Raw genomic sequence first — 22,415 nt, 5'->3', positions numbered from 1 at the left:
CCTAGTACTCTACCCGGCTGCCCTGAGCCCTAATACGCTACCAACACAGGTTGGGAGATCTGCCTGCCAACTGTATTACTTTGTTCTGAAATGGCTGTGTTCTTAGCTCGCTGGGAGAGATGTGTGTTGATGGATCTTAAGTGCAAGAGACTTAAGGACCCTGTCATCATAAGACCAATCATCACAAGAGATCTCATAAGACCCATGGTTAAATAAGGTGTGAGTTGCTTGTCTTCCCTCAGGATCCGCTCTGTGTCGCCCCACTTTGACGACCTCCACAACAGTACTGCGTCCACCATCAACTTTGTCATCTCCCAGGTGGCCAGTGGCGACATCAACACCAGCATCCAGGCTCTGGCCCAGGTACATCATTGACTCTAGTGTAGGCACAGCACAGGAGGTTGGTGGCACCTTAGTTGGGGAGAATCAGTGGAATGGTATCAAACGCAAGATGTCCAGGTGTTTGATGCCATTCCATTTGCTCCGTTCTAGACATTATGAGCCGTTCTGCCCTCAGCAGCCTCCACTGAGGCATAGCAACATCACTCACTGGGGAAATACCAGGCTTTGCTGTTCAACTTTAAACCTCAGCTCGTTTTTATTTTTGTTGTTGTAATGAATACATTAGAAATCCTATTCAACCAAGTTCTCACAATAATAACCACAAGAAATGGAAGTAAGGTAACCTCTTAACACCCATCTGTTTACCTGAGGTACTCTGCTCTGGTTAGGAGAGAGTAAACGGTTGATAACGACAGTACCAAAGTGTGTGTGTTGTGGGCTTCTCTTGTCTCTCTGTCTGTAACCCTTGTGCCTCCCCCTCCCCCAGATTGACGAGGTGTTGAGGCAGGAGGACAAAGCGGAGGCCATGTCAGGTCACATTGACCAGTTCCTCATCGCTACCTTCATGCAGCTGCGCCTCATCTACAACACACACATGGCTGACGACCGCCTCGACAAGAAGGACATCTTCAAGCTCTACAGCTGCATCATCGGCAATATGCTCTCAGTGAGTGTGACTACACATGAACACCACTAGGGGGTTCCGTTTGACCATTTAAGGCCTGAAGATTGGCAAAGGAATTGTTCTTTGTCATTGGTAAAATGTTTTAATAAATACAAATGTTTTTAGCCAAGCACACCTGAGTAGACTGGTGTAGACTGGTGTAGACTGGTGTAGACTGGTGTAGACTGGTGTTGACTGGTGTTGACATCTGTGTCCCTGTCCTGGGTCTGCCTCCTGTAGCTGTTCTCTATGGAGAGCCTTGCACGGGAGGCGTCGATGGGCGTGCTGAAGGACCTGATGCACGGTCTGATCACCCTGATGCTGGATGCCCGGGTGGAGGACATCGAGGACGGTCAGCAGCTCATCCGTTCTGTCAACCTACTGGTGGTCAGAGTACTGGAGAAGTCTGACCAGACCAACATCCTCAGGTCAGATTCCACTCACTCTCATTTTTCTTCTTCCTGGTTTAATAAGGAATTTCTACTTTTCTCATCTTCTATTCATATTGAAATGTACCTACCCCCAAACAAACATCCCATGTTTCCTGATTGTATATGTTTTGAGTTTCCAGTGAGTTCCAGTATCTAGTGTTTATACGGAGTCTCTGTTCTATGTCTCTGCAGCGCTCTTCTAGTGCTGCTACAGGACAGTCTTACCACTTCTTCAGGGTCACCTATGTTCGCTGAACTGGTCATGAAGGTAATATCACTGTTTCACTATTTTCTTGTGGGAGAGTTTACTTTTGTTGTTTTACATACTATTGGGGCTGAGAATTGTTAGGGACCTCACAATATATTATCACGATACGATATGTATTGTGGTTCTCATGATTCTATGTATTGCGATTCGTTACTGCGATTTGATGTTACAAACATTGCTCACTATGTGTCTGCTGCAGAGAGACAAGCCAGCATGAGAAAATGAGTGCTGAAAACACGTTGGCTCATTATTTAAAAAAGAAAATGGAGAACAAACCTATAGAATGAAAAATACCTGAGTTTTGGCACAGGTACAGCCGACTAGCAATTATTATTTATATTTTTACAAATGAATACTTGCCATCAAAGTATCGGTATAATATTGCAATTCGAACTGTCTATTTTTCCCCCCCATCACTACATACTATGTACATTGTCACGTGATTTTCTCAGACATAAACTTCCTATTCTTTGTATTTCCAACGAACACACAAATGGAGGATACTGAATTTGACTTTAAAAAGTGGTGAATTTCTCCCTTTACACTGCCTGTACAATCTCAAACTGATGATTGGAATGAAATGGAATTTATTTTGTTCTGTGTCTGCAGTGCCTGTGGCGTATGATCCGGTTCCTGCCAGAGACCATCAACAGCATCAATCTGGACCGCATCCTACTGGATGTTCACAACTTCATGAAGGTGTTCCCCAAAGAGAAGCTCAAGCAGCTGAAGAGTGATGTACCCCACAGGACCCTCAAGACCCTACTGCACACACTGTGTAAACTCACTGGAGCCAAGGTACTGCGTGCGCGCGCACACACACACACTGTGTAAACTCACTGGAGCCAAGGTACTACGCACGCACACACACACACACACACACACACTGTGTAAACTCACTGGAGCCAAGGTACTATACCGTAATTTCCGGACTATAAGCCGCTACTTTTTTCACACGCTTTGAACCTTGCGGTTTATACAATGACGCGGCTAATTTATGGATTTTTCCCGCTTTCACAAGATTCATGCCGCCAAAAAACTGAGCACCGTCACATAATGTGACATAAATCGAGCGGGCTCAAACTTCCCATCATTCTGATTACGATAGTCATTTTGTCACCCTCATCATGGCAAAGACACAGAGAAATGCATATGATGCAGCTTTCACGTTGAAGGCGATCGATCTGGCTGTTGGAAAAGGAAATAGAGCTGCTGCACGGGAGCTTGGCCTTAATGAGTCGATGATAAGACGTTGGAAAGCAGTGTGAGGAACTGACTCAGTGCAAAAAGACAACAAAAGCTTTCAGAGGGAAGAAAAGCAGATGGCCCAAAGTATTTGCAACCACTGGACATCAGTGTAAATCGTGCATTTAAGGTGGTGGTGTTCAGTGGAGGCTTGGATGACAAGTGGGGAGAAATCCTTCACTAAAACGGGCCGCATGTGAAGAGCTACTTATGGTCAAGTCTGCCAGTGGGTCCTGACAGCGTGGAGCATTGTAAAAAAATCCACTATCATCAACGGGTTTGGAAAGGCTGGACTGCTGCGTGTTGAAGAGGGCAGCATGAGCTCAGCGGGGAATTTGCCTCCGGATGAAAGTGACGAGAGCGACAATGAAAGCGATCCAACATCGGATGAAGCAATTCTGAGGCTATTCAACTCTGACACCGAAGGAGATTACTTCAGTGGTTTCAGTGCACAGGAGGAGGAAGATAGTGACCAAGTTCATTTGTTTCAATGTACCGGTAGGCACCTGCGGCTTATAGACATGTGCGGCTTATTTATGTACAAAATGCATATTTTTTTTAATAATTCAGTGGGTGCGGTTTATATTCAGGTGCGCTTAATAGTCCAGTAATTACAGTACCTACACGTTATTCACAGCCAATGGTTTAGTGATTTATGTTTTATGTACACAGATGAATTTCCCCCTTGAGGAACAATTAAGTTGTATTGAATTGAACCACCTTACTATTTATTAGTGCATTATTCAGGGGTACTTCTGTCTATTTTCACTGGTCTTCATTACTCAGGGGTACTGCTGTCTATTTTCACTGGTTTTCATTATTCAGGGGTACTGCTGTCTATTTTCGCAGTTTTTTGTTAAGTAGACCATAGGTAGGCTGTTGTGGTTGTTTTGACCATGTTGTTTTGCGGTGGCTAGATCCTAGACCACATGTCCATGATCGAGAACAGGAATGAGTCTGAGCTGGAGGCCCACCTGAGACGTGTGGTTAAACACTCTGGAAACTTCTCTGGCATGAAGTCTGACAGGGGCACAGAGAAAGGACAGGTATGTTCACTTAACCCAACCTCTATTAGATTTATTGAACACCAAGTGAATACACTGAATTAAAGAGAATTGTCAAGCTTCCATGAAGCCTAATCTCTTCTTCCTGCTTCCATGAAGCCTAATCTTTTCTTCCTGCTTCCATGAAGCCTAATCTCTTCTTCCTGCTTCCATGAAGCCTAATCTCTTCTTCCTGCTTCCATGAAGCCTAATCTCTTCTTCCTGCTTCCATGAAGCCTAGTCTCTTCTTCCTGCTTCCATGAAGCCTAATCTCTTCTTCCTGCTTCCAGGATGACAGGATGTCGAAAGCTAAAGTGAGCGACATCCTCTCTGAGATCTTCAAGAAGATTGGTTCCAAGGAAAACACAAAAGAGGTGATTTATTTTCTTTATTATTCCTGTTCATGTATTCATACCTTAGTTTTACTGTTTTCATCCCCCTGCTCAGTTCCTAATTGTAAAATATGTGTTCTCAATAACTGGTTAAATGAATTTCCAGTCCCACTCCAGAATTGTTTTAAGTTGGCTGTGTGTGTTGTGATGTTCTCTCCAGGGTCTGACGGAGCTGTATGAGTACAAACAGAAGTACTCGGACGCTGACCTGGAGCCCTTCCTGAGGAACACGTCTCAGTTCTTTCAGAGTTACGTGGAGAGAGGCCTGCGCATGATTGAGTCTGAGAGAGAGGGCAAAGGCAGGATCCAGCCTTCTAGCACAGGTAATAACCCTGCAGGATTAAAAGGGAATTATTGGTCTTTACCTTTTTGATACTTTATCTGATGTGTCTACCATGGCCAACCCACAGACTTTAGTCCCATCCCTTTACCTGAGCAGTAGGGAATGTAATCCTATAACATTGGCTCCAGTGCTCTGGTATAGGGAGTGTTATTACTGTTGTGGTTTACTCGTAGCTAGCTACTGTATGTCAATTCGTTGATATTATATGCATCTTCTGTACTGGTTAAAAAGCAGCTCAGTAGCTGTGAAGAGTTGAAGTGTTATGTTTCTCTCTCTGTTCCAGTGATTCCCCAACATGGCCTAGACTCTGGCTCAGTGCCTCTGAACGGAGAGGAGATGAAACCTGCTGTGTACTACGAGAGACTGAAGATACTGAGACAGAGACAGGGACTGGAGAACAACTCCAGGGTTAGTTTCATATCGATCCCATTGATGCCACTTGGCTTACCAATTTCACATTTAGATTTATATTACGATGTAGATTTGTAATACTTGCTGTATTGACGAGTGTCCCCATTATATTATAGCTATTGATGAGTGTCCCCATTATATTATAGCTAGTGTCACACAATTGTAAACCTTATCACCTGTTCTCTCATTCTACCTTTTTTTCTATATATTCTCTCCCCTCCTCTCTCTCCCTCCTTCTCTCTGTCATTACAGCAGGCTCAGCTATTGCAGCAGGTGGAGGGGGACAGTGGACCAACGCGTCCCATCACGTCCCTGCTGTCCAAGCCCTCGGTGGCCTCCTCCACAGACATGCTCCAAAGCAAACTGTCTCAGCTCAAGGAGTCCCGTGAGTCCCACTTCCAGCAGGAGCAGTCCCACAGCCCCACACGCTCCTCGTCCCCTGCCGCCAACCTCGACGACCTCAAGAAGAGGCTGGAGCGGATAAAGAGCAACCGCCAATGAGTTACCCCTGACCCCACCTCTATACCCAGTCTATCCAATGAGTGACCCCTAACCCACCTCTATACCCAGTCTATCCAATGTGTTAGCCAGCCTCCACCCTGAAACCCACCAAGCATTGGCTTTACCCACCCCCAAACCCATCTCTTATCCTGGCCTTATTTTTCAGGGCAATCCCCTCTTCTGTGTATAAATTGAAAAAAAGAACCTGTCATTGTATAATATTCTATAAGTGGACTAGTTTCTGTTTAGTAATGTGGCACAATTGTTTGTATATACTCATGTGTGCTAACCACTCAATGCTTTTAAGTGTCAAGTTAGGGTTATAGTGTACAGTTTCCATGTGCAAAATGCTGTAATATGTGTAACTTAACCTGTCCTTTTTTAGGTTTTAGAATTCCATGGTCAAACCATAACATTTCTCTGAGCCTCCAGCAGGGTTGGAGTGTGTTCCATTTCAATTCATGAAGTAAACTGACATTCCAATTTTTTTTTTATTGTCATACAGAAGTATTGAGGAAAATCAGAATTGGAATGTCAGTTTACTTCTGAAATTGAAATGGAATTGACCCCAAACCTGTTTCCAGGCCTTGTTAGTTTATACCACTGTTTGCTGCACTTGCTAATGAGCTTTTTCATCTATGAAGTTAAGACTCATAAAACCTGAAGGATTCTGTTCTCAAAGTGAAGGAAGGAGCATGGCATGAAGGAATTCATGTTTTGTAAATAAAGTTTGCATTACTAAAATCTGCTGGTTTAATGATGCGCCCATCTTGCGTACTGTAGCAGAATGTTGCTCATTCTGACTCATTGTTTTTATTTAATTCAAATGGAAGTAGTCTTAAATTGTTGCTCTTATGAGTGTTTAATCTGTAGTGAAAATGGCAATAAAGCAAGTTTGTTTTTGAACAAACTATGTTTTGCATTTTATTCTTGATCATGACGCAGGTGCACCTTGTGCTGGAGACAAAAGGACACTAAAATGTGCAGTTTTGTCACAACACAATGCCACAGATACCTCAAGTTGAGGGCATGTGCAATTGGCATGCTGACTTCAGGCATGTCCGCCAGATAATTAAATGTTCATTTCTTTACCATAAGCCTCCTTCAACGTCATTTTGAAGAATTTGCCAGTACTGACCACACGTAACCACGCCAGCCCAGGACCTCCACATCCGGCTTCTTCACATGTGGGATCATCTAAGCCACCCGGACAGCTGATGAAATTGAGGAGTATTTCTGTCTGTAATAAATCCCCTTTGTGGGGAAAAACTCTTTCTGGTTGGCTCGGCCTGGCTCCCCAGTGGGCGGGCCTATGCCAACCCAAGGCTGTGCCCTTTGAAAGAATCTGCCAAAAACAATCAGATTCTGACAGAAATATGGCTGAGACACAAAGAAAATTCGAGGGGATAAATTATCAGATTAATACTGCCATTGAGAAAATCTAAAACAAATCGAAACATGATATCTTTCAAGGACAGTCTCGCAAAAAGAAGCATTCTTGCGTTTTTACTATCGCTATTCAAAATGCTCTGAACAAATTAAGGGAATCGTTTACAAACATTGGCATATTCTAAGTACGATGACAGAATCGGTAATGTGTTTTTGGACCGTCCCTTGGTCGTATTCTCATGGGGCAGAAATCTCAGAGATCAATTAGTAAACTGATTTACCACCCCAAAATACCCCTGCACAACGTCTATTTGCGCCTCTGCCGGATGGAAACTACAAGTGTAATGGCTGCGCGTAATGCAATGGCACTTACAAATGTAGCTCCTTCAAACAACCCCAAACAGGTAAACAAATCCCAATCAAATGTGTTATCACGTGCTCCAATAAGGCAGTTATTTACCTTATAACTTGTCCTTGTGGTAAAAAAAAATCTACGTATCCAGTTACGGACCACTTTTTTGGAAGCGAACCACTCGATTTGTCCCTACGTTCTATCGACATCGAACACTTCACCCTCCCTAGGAGAGGGGTTGACCTCGAGAGGCTGCCTGGGTCTTTAATTAAAATAACCTTGTTCCCTTCGGTCTCAACGTAGACGTTGATCTGAAGCCATTCTTGTGGTTATTGTAATTGTGCTATTCATTGAAAATGTTTGTAGGTCTATGTAGCCAAATTGTATCTATGATCGTATGCTATTCATTTGTTTTTTATATGTTCTATTTATAGCTGTAAATTAACCAATGATATCAACTGTAAATTAACCAATGATATCAAACCAAACCCGGCCATAATTACAGACACGTGTGTGTTCTTTGACACTATATTAACTAGTGACCCGCAGTGTTCGTCATTATATGAAGACAGTTTGTCAGTCGATGCGTTGGTTATGAGGTTATTAAATTATTGCATCTGAGCTATCTCCTAGAGTGTGCGGAAGTGTTTAACTCCTCTAGCCAGCACCTCGCTTTAACAGGTGTGCGTTTCTCTCGCCTCTCTGCAGTCATGTGGAATCCGTAGATTAAGGTCTAATGAATTTATTTCAACTGACTAATTTCCTTATATGAACTGTAACTCAGTAAAATCATTGAAATTGTTGCATGTTGCGTTTATATTTTTGTTCAGTATACACAAAAGGTATATTAATAAAGGTATTTCAGGATTTCAACAGGTTTAGGCCAAGATTTAATCCGAACATGGTTTATAATGCTACTGCGCTAGACAGCTGACAATGTGCCTGTTAAAGGCTACTTCCCAGCCGTTTGCGGAGTTCACATTCATGGTTAACGCTTTGAATGTCGGCTCAAGTGTAAATGACCTTTTCAAAGGCAAAATGTCCCCTAATACGGCAGCTGCGCTATAGCATGCGTCGGATTGAATCCAAGTCCTAAAGTTGTATTTTCAACATTTACAATAAAGGCTAATATCGCAATTGTGTAGATAAATACAAAATCTGGGGTATTGCCTCAAATATCCATAAAGTGCTGAAAAAGCACACTATTTAAAACAATCTAATAACTTTATTATTTTTCAATCCATACAATCTTTTAAAATTCGAGTACATCTCAAAGGCCAAAGGTTACCTGAAGATGTGGCATAAACATGCTGGAAAACATTTGTGATCAAATTGAAATTGACTGGCAGTATATTCAACTTCCCGTAGATGTTTCTGTCTCCAAATCTTTCACTAAGCACTCCATCTTTGGTTTTGTATATCCTAAATTGATGTAAAAGAATGGAAAACACAGAGTCAACAGTACAGCCTCCAAGCATGCTTTGTGACTACATGCAAGGGAAGAGGAGAGCTGTATTCAAACAAGTGCAAGCATACAATACATTTAGAAACACTCTCAGCAGCCAAAGACAAATAGAAGCATGACGTACAAGAACGGCATGATCAACATTGTGTGTAACGTGCCAAATTCTTGACAAATTACAATGTTTTCTGATTCAGTTGTAGGCACATGCAACACAAATGATTTGACATACAAGTTACACGTTGCTTATACAAAAGGCAGTGACATTTTAGAACAGGGGAAGTTTGAGGTTGATTGTAGCCACAGTTTTTCTCTGTTGGGATGTGCTTATTAGTTCATTGAGCAGCTGACATGGCATGTTTACCTATAACTATGCTATAGTACACGCAAACAGATAGGGGTGGCAATATATCTTTCATCAACATGTTTCCTATTGCAGATTTCTTGACAATGACATGCATCACAACAAACCTCATTATTTTTTCAAATCTATTTAGTAACAGTGTTGAGTGCTGGGAGGACATGTCTATAACCATTCTCCTAATCAGTGGGCTCAGAATAGTTAAATATAAATAAAATAAACAGCATTGTGGAAGACTGGAGATTAAGCACAGTAGGCACCAAATCAGCCCTGTTCACTGTAAAATCGATCATAGGCCTACTGCTGTATTAATGGGACGGTCTTTGTCAGAAGACAACATGCATAATCTTGGACTTTGACTTTCAATTTCCCTTTGTGTAATCTATAGAAAAGTGTGCAAACGGTGAATAGAGCGAACAACAGATGACAACTGCAGAGTTGGTGAACTTTGTCACTTGTCCAGGAACAGACATTAGCACTGGGTCTGGCCCAGGCCTTTAGGAGGGAGTATGAGCCCCAGGGAGTTGGTTCCTAGCGGGTCGATCATGTTCTTGTAGCGTTCTCCTCTGTGCTTCATCAGGAAGGGGCCCCAGTCTGGCTGAGGGGAGCACACTAGCTTCAGACGCTGAAACATAGTTAAATTCATTACCATAACACGTCGTAATACCAGGGCACACATCAGGACATCATTAGAATACTGTTGTATAAAAACCATTGTCCCTTGAGCCAGATGTCCTGGAACAAGTGTAGTAACATAGCATTAGAAGAATATTCCAATTATTACCAAGCATCTCAATTTCACTATCAATCTACATTAGGCATTATTATGCTACATTAGGCTACATTAACCATTATTAGGATACATTATTGGACCACTACATAACATGGAAGATGAGAGAGACAGTAAATGTCTTTAACAGGGGGAGGGGGGAGCTACAGTAAATGTATTTAGCAAGGGAGGGGGGAGCTACATTAAATGTCGTAAGCAGAGGGAGGGGGGAGCTACATTAAATGTCTTAAGCAGGGGGAGGGGGAGCTACATTAAATGTCTTAAGCAGAGGGAGGGGGAGCTACATTAAATGTCTTAAGCAGAGGGAGGGGGGAGCTACATTAAATGTCTTAAGCAGAGGGAGGGGGGAGCTACATTAAATGTCTTAAGCAGAGGGAGGGGGAGCTACATTAAATGTCTTAAGCAGAGGGAGGGGGAGCTACATTAAATGTCTTAAGCAGAGGGAGGGGGGAGCTACATTAAATGTCTTAAGCAGAGGGAGGGGGAGCTACATTAAATGTCTTAAGCAGAGGGAGGGGGAGCTACATTAAATGTCTTAAGCAGAGGGAGGGGGAGCTACATTAAATGTCTTAAGCAGAGGGAGGGGGGAGCTACATTAAATGTCTTAAGCAGAGGGAGGGGGAGCTACATTAAATGTCTTAAGCAGAGGGAGGGGGGAGCTACATTAAATGTCTTAAGCAGAGGGAGGGGGGAGCTACATTAAATGTCTTAAGCAGAGGGAGGGGGGAGCTACATTAAATGTCTTAAGCAGAGGGAGGGGGGAGCTACATTAAATGTCTTAAGCAGAGGGAGGGGGAGCTACATTAAATGTCTTAAGCAGAGGGAGGGGGGAGCTACATTAAATGTCTTAAGCAGAGGGAGGGGGAGCTACATTAAATGTCTTAAGCAGAGGGAGGGGGGAGCTACATTAAATGTCTTAAGCAGAGGGAGGGGGGAGCTACATTAAATGTCTTAAGCAGAGGGAGGGGGGAGCTACATTAAATGTCTTAAGCAGAGGGAGGGGGGAGCTACATTAAATGTCTTAAGCAGAGGGAGGGGGAGCTACATTAAATGTCTTAAGCAGAGGGAGGGGGGAGCTACATTAAATGTCTTAAGCAGAGGGAGGGGGGAGCTACATTAAATGTCTTAAGCAGAGGGAGGGGGGAGCTACATTAAATGTCTTAAGCAGAGGGAGGGGGGAGCTACATTAAATGTCTTAAGCAGAGGGAGGGGGGAGCTACATTAAATGTCTTAAGCAGAGGGAGGGGGGAGCTACATTAAATGTCTTAAGCAGAGGGAGGGGGGAGCTACATTAAATGTCTTAAGCAGAGGGAGGGGGGAGCTACATTAAATGTCTTAAGCAGAGGGAGGGGGAGCTACATTAAATGTCTTAAGCAGAGGGAGGGGGGAGCTACATTAAATGTCTTAAGCAGAGGGAGGGGGGAGCTACATTAAATGTCTTAAGCAGAGGGAGGGGGGAGCTACATTAAATGTCTTAAGCAGAGGGAGGGGGGAGCTACATTAAATGTCTTAAGCAGAGGGAGGGGGAGCTACATTAAATGTCTTAAGCAGTACATTAAATGTCTTTAGCAGGGGGGGGGGGGGGAATTAAATGTCTTTAGCAGGGGGAGGGGGAGCTACATGAAATGTCTTTAGCAGGGGAGCTACATTAAATGTCTTAAGCAGAGGGAGGGGGGAGCTACATTAAATGTCTTAATCAGAGGGAGGGGGAGCTACATTAAATGTCTTAAGCAGGGGGAGGGGGGAGCTACATTAAATGTCGTAAGCAGAGGGAGGGGGGAGCTACATTAAATGTCTTAAGCAGAGGGAGGGGGGAGCTACATTAAATGTCTTAAGCAGGGGGAGGGGGGAGCTACATTAAATGTCTTAAGCAGAGGGAGGGGGGAGCTACATTAAATGTCTTAAGCAGAGGGAGGGGGAGCTACATTAAATGTCTTAAGCAGAGGGAGGGGGGATTAAGCAGAGGGAGGGGGGAGCTACATTAAATGTCTTAAGCAGAGGGAGGGGGGAGCTACATTAAATGTCTTAAGCAGAGGGAGGGGGAGCTACATTAAATGTCTTAAGCAGAGGGAGGGGGGAGCTACATTAAATGTCTTAAGCAGAGGGAGGGGGGAGCTACATTAAATGTCTTAAGCAGAGGGAGGGGGGAGCTACATTAAATGTCTTAAGCAGAGGGAGGGGGGAGCTACATTAAATGTCTTAAGCAGGGGAGGGGGAGCTACATTAAATGTCTTAAGCAGAGGGAGGGGGGAGCTACATTAAATGTCTTAAGCAGAGGGAGGGGGGAGCTACATTAAATGTCTTAAGCAGAGGGAGGGGGAGCTACATTAAATGTCTTAAGCAGAGGGAGGGGGGAGCTACATTAAATGTCTTAAGCAGGGGAGGGGGAGCTACATTAAATGTCTTAAGCAGAGGGAGGGGGGAGCTACATTAAATGTCTTAAGCAGAGGGAGGGGGGAGCTACATTAAATGTCTTAAGCAGAGGGAGGGGGAGCTACATTAAATGTCTTAAGCAGTACATTAAATGTCTTTAGCAGGGGGGGGGGGGCAAATTAAATGTCTTTAGCAGGGGGAGGGGGAGCTACATGAAATGTCTTAAGCAGGGGAAGGGGAAGCTATATTAAATGTATTTAGCAGGGGGAGGGGGGAGCTACAGTAAATGTCTTTAACAGGGGAGGGTGGAGCTACAGGAAATGTCTTTAGCAGGGGGAGGGGAGAGCTACAGGAAATGTATTTAGCAGGGGGAGGGGAGAGCTACAGGAAATGTCTTTAGTAAGGAGGGTGGCTACAGGAAATGTCTTTAGTGGCGGGAGGGGAGCTACAGTAAATGTCTTTAGCAGGGGGAGGGGAGCTACAGTAAATGTCTTTAGTGGGGGGAGGGGAGCTACAGTAAATGTCTTTAGCAGGGGGAGGGGAGCTACAGGAAATGTCTTTAGCAGGGGAGGGTGGAGCTACAGTAAATCTCTTAAGCAGGGGGAGGGGGAGCTACAGTAAATGTCTTTAGTAGGGAGGGTGGCTACAGGAAATGTCTTTAGTAGCGGGAGGGGAGCTACAGTAAATGTCTTTAGCGGGGGAGGGGGGAGCTGCATTAAATGTCTTTAGCTGGGAGGGGGCTACAGTAAATGTCTTTAGTGGGGGGAGCGGGATACAGTAAATGTCTTTAGTGGGGGAGGGGGAGCTACAGTAAATGTCTTTAGTGGGGGAGGGGGGAGTTACAGTAAATGTCTTTAGTGGGGAAGGGGGGAGCTACAGTAAATGTCTTTAGTAGGGTAAAGCTACAGTAAATGTCTTTAGCAGAGAGGGTGTCTACAGTAAATGTCTTCAGAAGAGTGAAGGGGAGCTACATTAAATGTCTTTAGCAGGGGAGGGTGGCGCAACAGTAAATGTCTTTAGTAGGGAGGGTGGCTACAGGAAATGTCTTTAGTGGCGGGAGGGGAGCTACAGTAAATGTCTTTAGCAGGGGGAGGGGGGAGCTACATTAAATGTCTTTATCAGGGGGAGGAGGAGCTACAGTAAATGTCTTTAGCAGGGGGATAACTACAGTAAATCATTTCATACCTGGATGAAGGTGCCGGGGGCCAGGTGCATCTTGATGCCAAACATGATGGGGATCCAGATAACAGAACACACCACCATGAGCCAGCCCATCACCATGGACCAGGTGGGGTAGGTGTAGGTCTCATAGGTCATCACCTTCCAGTGGTACAGACTCAGACCCAGGATAAACTGTAGTACAGGCAGAAGACAGGGACAACCAAGACATTAAAGGCTACTGAGCATTAGGTGAACTATAGAAATATCATTATTAGAAGGGATAAAGCCCCTGCATTTGTCTAGAACAGGGTGCATTATCAGTCCTGGGGCCCATCCTGGGTGCACGTTTTGGTTTTTACCCTAGCACTACACAGATGATTCAATAATCAAAGCTTGATGATTAGTTGGTTATTTCAATCAGCTGTGTAGTGCTAGGGCAAAAACCAAAATGTGCACCCAGGGTGGGCCCCAGGACCAAGTTTGGGAAACCCTGGACTAGAACACTCATAGAAACATTATGACTGACATGGTATAGTGATGCACAATGCCCATGTAATTAGATTTTTATGCAGTTAACACCGTTTCTTATGCTGAAAGCAACATGTTCTATATAAAATCACACAGAGCAACATGAGAATACAGAATATATTTAATCTTGGCCTGGGGATGGTAGCACCTACTGTGAGAATGGTGGGGGTCACAAAGGCCCAGCAGACCCTCCAGAATATGTTTGGCTGGAACCCGATCATCATTTCAATGTCTTCACAGAACCTCGTCAGACCTAGAACACAACAACCAGTTAGTTTGAGTCCTTTCACACACAGTACCAAGGTTGATAATGTTACTCAACTACAATTAGTAAAGCATATCTTGAAAACATTTACAGGAAGGCTTATACCATATAAGGTCTTTGTCGAATACGGTATCTTTCGAATACAGTCTGAAAAAAACTGTACAAACACTGGACAAGTGGCTGTCAAGACTATACATGACTCACCATAAATGTATGATACTCCCACAAGTTCAAAGATGGCGATGATGATCAGAGAGTATGAGCCTGCATATGTGTCCAGCAGCTGAAGCATATACATTCCATTCTGCCAAGATGGGATACAAGACCCATCAGAGCACTGAAAACATAGCAGTCCTCTACACAGCCTCACTGACTCTCAATGTCATTCTATTAGTTTGACTGTGTATCCTTAGTGTTTGAGATGTGCCACTCAGACACCTAAACTGTTTAATACATTTGCGATATTGACAAAAATGACTAGGGCCGGGATCTAGTTGTTGCAGAGCAGCGCACGACACAGCGCCTTATCAAGGCATACGTCATTTATGGTAAACGCTACAAATGAATGAATGCTGATGATCAGATTAGGCCTTACCTCTGTGATCAAGGGGTACCCCAGGATGTAGAAAGAGGTGCAGCACCCCAGGGTGAAGAGGGCCTTGTACTTCCTCAGATATCTGGGGAACTCATCTGACACAGACGTCACTATGGTCTCAACGGTGGCAAACTGAGACAGGGACAGTAGATGCTTAGTTAATACAATAGATTCCGTCGAGCAACAGAAAGCAAAATGACATAATCTTGGTACTACACATACTTACAATGAACCACTAAGACCCTGTGGAGGTCTAATCAACCACTAAGTCCTTGTGGAGGTCTTATCGACCACGAAGACCCTGCGGAGGTCTTATCGACTACGAAGACCCTGCGGAGGTCTCATCAACCACTAAGACCTTGTGGAGGTCTTATCAACCACTAAGACCTTGTGGAGGTCTTATCAACCACTAAGACCTTGTGGAGGTCTTATCAACCACTAAGACCTTGTGGAGGTCTAATCAACCACTAAGACCTTGTGGAGGTCTTATCAACCACTAAGACCCTGCCGACCACGAAGACCCTGCGGAGGTCTCATCAACCACTAAGACCATGTGGAGGTCTTATCGACCACGAAGACCCTGCGGAGGTCTTATCAACCACGAAGACCTTGTGGAGGTCTTATCAACCACTAAGATCTTGTGGAGGTCTTATCGACCACTAAGACCCTGTGGAGGTCTTATCGACCACGAAGACCCTGCGGAGGTCTTATCGACCATGAAGACCTTGCGGAGGTCTTATCAACCTAATGAACCATTAGGGCGACGCACAATTGACCCAGCATCGTCCGGGTTAGGGGAGGGTTTGGTAGGACGTCATTTTAAAATAAAAATGTGTTCTTAACTGACTTGCCTAGTTAAATAAAGATCAATTTTAAATAAAAGACCACCAAGTTATTAAATACAAACACTTACATCCACAGAAAACAGAAAGCAGAACAATAGTTACCATGGTATCCAGTCCCAGGGTGAGTAGCATGAGGAAGAAGATGATGGCCCAGAAAGGAGAGAGAGGAAGTCTGGTGAGGGCCTCTGGATACACTACGAAGGCTATGCCTGGACCTGCAGAATCACAACAAGACAACAGAACTGTCTAGTTACACTAATATTACCTCAAAAAGTTATTTTAATAGACTAGAATAACGGTTTTCTTTACCCCCATCAGCCACCTGTTCGATGGGCACTTTCAGCTCATGAGCCATAAACCCGATGACAGAGAAGATGACAAACCCTGCAAAGATGCTGGTGGCACTGTTGGTGCAGGCCACAATGATGGTGTCCCTAAAAGATCAAAGACAGTCTGAAATTGCATCTACAGTATAGTTTGCATGTAGGGCATGTTTCCTGGACCCTTAAGACTAGTTCTGGAGTAAGAAGCATACCCAATAGAGAATCTGTGTCCGGGAAACCGTCCCATAAGGTTTAACCCTGCTCACCTGTAGCAGTTGTTATGGAACTTGTTGTAGGAGGACAGCGTGATGAGTCCACCCCAGGCTGCTGACAAGGAGAAGAAGATCTGGGTTGCAGCATCCTTCCACACCTTGGCATTGTAGAGTTTCTCCCACTTGGGAGTGATGAAGTAGAGGATGCCATCCCCAGCTCCAGGCAGAGTAACTCCTCTGACCAGCAGAATCACCAGCACCACGTAGGGGAACGTAGCCGTGAAATACACCACCTATAGAATAGAACAGAATCCAACAGAATCCAATCCAATAAAATAGAATAGAAAAACTTGAATAATCCTATAATCCTATTGTCAATCAGTGCAGCAACGTAGGCACAAAGACAACAATCCAAAAACAGACACCAATGACCACAACATATATATCTTAAGAAAAGCCTCAAAAGAATAATATAAGTATGTTGGCTGGAAAGTGACAATGATTACCTTCCCAGATGATTTGATTCCTTTAGCCAGTGAGGCGTAGACAATAACCCATGCCAAGAGAAGACAGAGGGCCAGAGGCCAGCGGATTTCCCCTGGGTATTCTATTCCTCTGGAGATGTTCAGTACATTATATCTGCATGGAGAGAGGGAGTGGGAGACATCAGGCTACAACGCAATGCCTTCAAATCAATAAGATATTATTTTCAATGAAAAATCTACCTTCAGTCACACACACACACAGCAGACATATTTTTTTTAATTGTATTACATAGCCTAACATAATAAACAATACGTACTTAAAATACTCTTCACTTGGGCTGACATAGGTTTTGTTGATCTCAGATGTGATGTTAGTGAGTTTGCTCAGATTCCCAATGACATCAGCAGACAAACATAGTGTAGTATTCCTTATAGAGGTGGCGTTCCCATCCCGCAGAATGCATGAATCTGACAGGAGAACAAAAGCGAAGAAAGTGGGTGGTAGCATGTGTGAGTAGTTAAAGTTCTGTGGTGGCTAAAATTGAGGTGGTATGAATAAATCCACGATGCAGCGCAAGAAGAACAGATGGACGCTAGAGGGCGTCACAGTAGCCTGCCCTCCAGCAAGAAATGAGTCAGGTAAGCATGTGTACGGTACCTGACATTAATGCTTTGCCATAGCATTCGATTGTGGCCTATTTATGACTTACAATCCAAAATGTTATATCCCTGAATAAATTAAATGCACAGTATTTTCTCACAATAAACATTTCTAACAACAATGAATCCTTGCATTCCAAATTGGAAGGTGTTCTGTCTTCTGAATACTTACCAAGAAGAAGCATGTCTTTGTCCATGCAGTGTTGAGTGTTCCATTTGTTCTTGCAGTTCGCCCAGGGGAGTGAGCCCTTCAACGAAGCGAACAGGTAGTACAATGTCCAGCACATTATTATGTTATAGTATATGGCTATCAAGACTGATATTATCAACATGGCAATCCCGCAACCTAAAATAACGAATGAGACGAAATATAGAAATTACTCTTTTGCACCTGAAATGTATAGGTTATAATAAAAAATAGATTATGCTTACGTACTGTTCAAGTATGATCGCTGTTGTTTGGTTTACCTTGAAGAGCAGGGATTGCTTTCCATACGGACACGGGTCCTTGGCTTGCAAACTGCCCCAAGGACACCTCCAATAAGAATATGGGGATTCCAGCAAGACCCAACATGATTAGATAAGGAATCAAGAAAGCACCTTCAGGAAGGAAATGGAAACGGAGTTGAATGTCAGGCAGCTCAATCCGATTACACTTTTGCATGAAACAGGCTGAATGGTGAAATTATTGGACAAGAAATATGTAATTTCACAGCATATAAATGTAAATTGTAGTTGAATCACAATTATTACTACAATTATTACAATTATTACGTTTTATTTAATAATATAAACTGCATTAGTATCAATATTAAACGAATCACATAATTATTATTGTAATTATTATGATTATTATTATTTTATGTAAATTGTTCATTTATTATTATTTAATTTATTAAAATAGGCTATTGAAATAATAGTCAAACGCTAAAACGAATAAAGTCTTCAAAATAAATAAACAGATAGGGATTTAATTATTTTATATATTCTGTTTTCTTTGCTGAGAATAGCAGATGCAGTTGAGGAAGGGTGCAAACGAATCAAATTGTTTTGCAACATAGGTGTCCTTTACCTCCTCCATTTTGGAAGGCTAGGTATGGGAATCTCCAGACGTTTCCCAAACCAACAGCATATCCAACCATTGAGAGAATGAAGTCCATTTTATTGGACCAGTTTCCCCTCGCTTTATTCTCATCTCCTCCTTCGTCATCATCATCCTGAAGGAAACAATTAACGTTTAACGGTTATTTAAAAACACAAATATATGATTGATGTCGAAAAGTCTTTAATCACCGATCAATTTGATCTGTTCCTGCACATTTCACCATTTTTGTAATTATAAATGTAGGACTATTAATTCTAATGATTCTGTTTCGATTAGGCTACAATCATGATGCGTTCCATCACTTCCACACAAAGGGCGCTATTTGGTTTGATATGTCCCCAGGGAATAGAACAATGGAGAGGGCCTGCAGCGCTACAAACTACTCCGCAACACCCTGCTCTGCAGTAAGTAATGCATTGGGACGGAACACCAGCAAAATGCTCTCAGGAAAGTGAAATTCGTTTAGGCAGCACACCAGTTTACACTTGACAGATGAAATCAGCCACTGGCTATGTTCTGGGCATGCTTTTTACTCGCGTCATGCCTGAGTATTAAAATAACGGACTCTTACCCCGTCCCCGGTCACTGTGCCAGGTAGAACCGAAATGTTTCCATCTGTCTCCAATATCACAGTGGTGGGACTAATCTCCGTCCCCGTGCCATTTTGCTCTACTGGGCTCGTTGTAACACTTTCATTGGGACAGGAATCTGTGCCATGACTGTGTATCGTAAAATGATCCACAGTGGCACATTCGGCTCCATCAACGTCGGTATTATGCATTGCAGGTGCGTCGGTTTTAAACGTTCCATTTCTTGTGTTAGGCCTATCCACCGGTTGAGAAAAAGTTTGTTCCTCGGTTTTTGAGGGATTCTGCCAGTTTGAAGAGGGTAGATCTGGGACATTATCTTGTTTGTTTATTGCTACTCCTACCGCTCCATTATCTGATTGTGGTAACGACTCCTGAGTGGAAGGATCAGATACCTGCCGGTTGTTCATCTCTTCAGAACAATCCTACAAAAGGTGAAATTAAAATTCGTTAGAATATAGGCATGTACATACAACTGTACAAAGTAAATGGTAAAATAGACTGGAAAATCAAGTGGCTTAATTGGTGGCAATTCACATATTGGATAACATATATACAGTTAGGCCTAGTGCATGTGTTGTTTTAGTTCAATACTATTATTGCATATTTGTGGCAATTCCTTGGTGGGGCATTGGTCGACTCTGGATTGGTTATTTATTCATTATTGCAGAGATTCTTTAATTTTACGGCTCATTTGCTCTCGGTCATTCCGTGCAGCAGCAGCAGCAGCGGCCCCTCTCTCTGATTGAACAGGCAATAGACAAGCTGTTGAGCCCCCTCTCCCCCAGTCCCAGCCCAGCAAGCATTCTCCACGGCAGTAAAACGTAAACACAACAAACAGATAAAATGATTACCTGCGTAGAACCAAAAATCGTTATGGTTATAAAATTGAGATACATAAAACTACTTTGCCAAAGTAAAAACACACAAACACAGGCACATATGTTATAAAAATGACTAAGCTACTGACAATAGAAGAGAATCTTGCAAAAATGCAAAAATATATGCTAGAATAAGATTAGCCAATAAAATGACTGAACAATTAAACTGAACAGAAGAAGTCGAGTAAGGAATGTTTCGCTGCCTGGAGTAGAGGGAATGAGCTGTAAATAGAAACATCATAGTTTTAGCACAATGCATTTCAGCACCATGGACGGCGACAGTGGTTCGACTACTGTACAGTCTACAGTAGTCCACTCAGTGTTGACTGAATAAGTGCCACTTGTGATTTTTCATCAATTTTAGTCTAAAATAACTGTACGTGGCCACAATCATTGTTTAGGCTAGGAATTGAGGATCAATGAACGCATCTCACCATGTTCGTAGTAAATTCCAGGACAGCCGGAAGCTGAGAAGAGAAGTCAGGACTGCAGCGAGATTGAATGAAACTGCAAATGGAAAGCTCTGTCGGTGGGAGTTTATTTAGCCTACGTCAGAGTATTGCAAGGTGCCATTCGAGGAACGTTTTACTGCTAATATATATTCAATGCGTCTTCAGTTGGAGATTCACAATTCTTACAGGAACAACTATTCATGCCTAATGCAGTGTGCACGCTTTGTCACTCGTCGTTCGCTGCCAGCTCTGGTGTTTGGCTGGACAAATTAATGGACAAAGTATACACGAGGGAATACACAAAACAATAAAAACCGACATGAATCTCGTCACATAAAGAGAAATGCGACTTAACTATGGACTTCACAGGTTCGTTTCAGGGCAATGTCCTGAATAATTGAAATACAATTATAATTATTTATAGTTTCCATATTATGACCAGTAAACCTACAATGTTAGAGTGCATCCAGATCTGACAATTTTCTGTTTTCATCATCACCTATGCCTGGTAGCGATACAGCACATTTTAGCCATTCAGCAGGAATGAACGCCTCAGAAGCGCGAGGCGAGCTAAACATCTGTGCTTGGCAGTGATAAGCTCTTCCACATTTAACTGGCCAGTGCCCAATACCAGTTTAATTACTTTCTCAACCAAGATTAATTGTAATTGATTTATTTCTACACCTCTTTTCGTCTCCCCTTTACACCATACTTTGTTTCTCAGACCAAGACCATTCTGAGAAGAAATACATTGTTGTAAAAAATAATTATCACATTTTTATTGAGTGGATTGGAAATATTTTCTATTGGATATGTGCTCATCATATTTGCTAAAAACAAACAGGAAAACATGTTCAGTGAAAAATAACTACTATTTATTGCATTTAATTAATCAATATAGGCCTATTTAAAACAAATCTGACTTAAGGAAAGATAAACAAATTATGGCTGAAATAAAATCAACACCATAATAACCTCATACTCATTACTAATAATTTATTATTTCACCAAATATATTTGAATGTGTATCTGGAGGTGAGAGTTTCTGTGTGTTATTTCCTAACAGCTTCTGTTGATTTATGTGTTGAGTGTGCTTGTAGGGGCCAATGATGCAGAACTAATAGCTTTTAGTCCTGAAACAGCTCCCTGCTTCCAACAGCAGAGAAAAACCCAAAGCTCTGGGTCCAGTTCGTTGTGTGTGTGTGTGTGTGTGTGTGTGCACGTGCGTGCGTGCGTGTGTCAGGGGATAGTCCTTTAATGAACACTGGCATCCCACTAAAGGACTCCTCAAGATGCCATCTCCTAAACAAACTGTTTGCAGCCAAGAGGCAGAAGAGCTCCCGAGTGGCGCAGTGGTCTAAGGCACTACATCTCAGTGCTAGAGGCGTAACTACTTCCGTAGGTATTCCTCTTGTCCAGATGGGTTAGGGCAGTGTGCAGTGTGGTTGAGATTGCATCGTCTGTGGACCTATTTGGGCGGTAAGCAAATTGGAGTGGGTCTAGGGTGTCAGGTAGGGTGGAGGTGATATGGTCCTTGACTAGTCTCTCAAAGCACTTCATGATGACGGATGTGAGTGCTACGGGGCGGTAGTCGTTTAGCTCAGTTACCTTAGCTTTCTTGGGAACAGGAACAATGGTGGCCCTCTTGAAGCATGTGGGAACAGCAGACTGGTATAGGGATTGATTGAATATGTCCGTAAACACACCGGCCAGCTGGTCTGCGCATGCTCTGAGGGCGCGGCTGGGGATGCCGTCTGGGCCTGCAGCCTTGCGAGGGTTAACATGTTTAAATGTCTTACTCACCTCGGCTGCAGTGAAGGAGAGACCGCATGTTTTCGTAGCAGGCCGTGTCAGTGGCACTGTATTGTCCTCAAAGCGGGCAAAAAAGTAATTTAGTCTGCCTGGGAGCAAGACATCCTGGTCCGTGACTGGGCTGGATTTCTTCCTGT

The 22,415-nt window shown here is 43.2% G+C and overlaps 2 protein-coding genes across 4 annotated transcripts in view; one reads left to right on the top strand and one right to left on the bottom strand.

The window, feature by feature from the left end:
- The window catches only part of LOC110499841 (cytoskeleton-associated protein 5-A), a 36,989-nt gene extending 30,439 nt beyond the window's left edge, over positions 1-6,550 (top strand). For all 3 annotated transcript variants that reach the window (XM_036959106.1, XM_021576906.2, XM_036959104.1), the window contains 10 exons: positions 243-363; positions 830-1,009; positions 1,247-1,434; positions 1,630-1,705; positions 2,315-2,503; positions 3,868-3,996; positions 4,284-4,367; positions 4,546-4,708; positions 5,012-5,136; positions 5,392-6,550. In XM_036959106.1, the coding sequence (XP_036815001.1) occupies positions 243-363; positions 830-1,009; positions 1,247-1,434; positions 1,630-1,705; positions 2,315-2,503; positions 3,868-3,996; positions 4,284-4,367; positions 4,546-4,708; positions 5,012-5,136; positions 5,392-5,640 (1,504 nt within the window). In that variant the 3' untranslated portion in view covers positions 5,641-6,550. The remainder of the gene's footprint in view (positions 1-242; positions 364-829; positions 1,010-1,246; positions 1,435-1,629; positions 1,706-2,314; positions 2,504-3,867; positions 3,997-4,283; positions 4,368-4,545; positions 4,709-5,011; positions 5,137-5,391) is intronic.
- A 1,560-nt stretch (positions 6,551-8,110) lies between these two features.
- Positions 8,111-20,854, bottom strand: LOC110499833 (sodium- and chloride-dependent glycine transporter 2-like). The gene is made up of 15 exons (XM_021576894.2): positions 20,449-20,854; positions 19,118-19,558; positions 18,514-18,658; positions 17,910-18,041; positions 17,614-17,787; positions 17,099-17,249; positions 16,803-16,935; positions 16,351-16,589; positions 16,071-16,195; positions 15,864-15,976; positions 14,917-15,048; positions 14,526-14,625; positions 14,209-14,309; positions 13,553-13,720; positions 8,111-9,829 (listed from the first exon to the last, which is right to left on the bottom strand). The coding sequence occupies exons 1-15, from the start codon at positions 20,449-20,451 to the stop codon at positions 9,677-9,679; spliced, it is 2,310 nt and encodes a 769-aa protein (XP_021432569.1). The 5' UTR covers positions 20,452-20,854; the 3' UTR covers positions 8,111-9,676.
- Positions 20,855-22,415: the final 1,561 nt, after the last annotated feature.

This window comes from Oncorhynchus mykiss, chromosome 2 (genome assembly GCF_013265735.2).
Source record: "Oncorhynchus mykiss isolate Arlee chromosome 2, USDA_OmykA_1.1, whole genome shotgun sequence".
NCBI classification, from domain to species: Eukaryota; Metazoa; Chordata; class Actinopteri; order Salmoniformes; family Salmonidae; genus Oncorhynchus; species Oncorhynchus mykiss.
The sequence above is the reverse complement of the archived record's forward strand: the minus strand, read 5'-3'. Positions and strand labels throughout refer to the sequence as shown.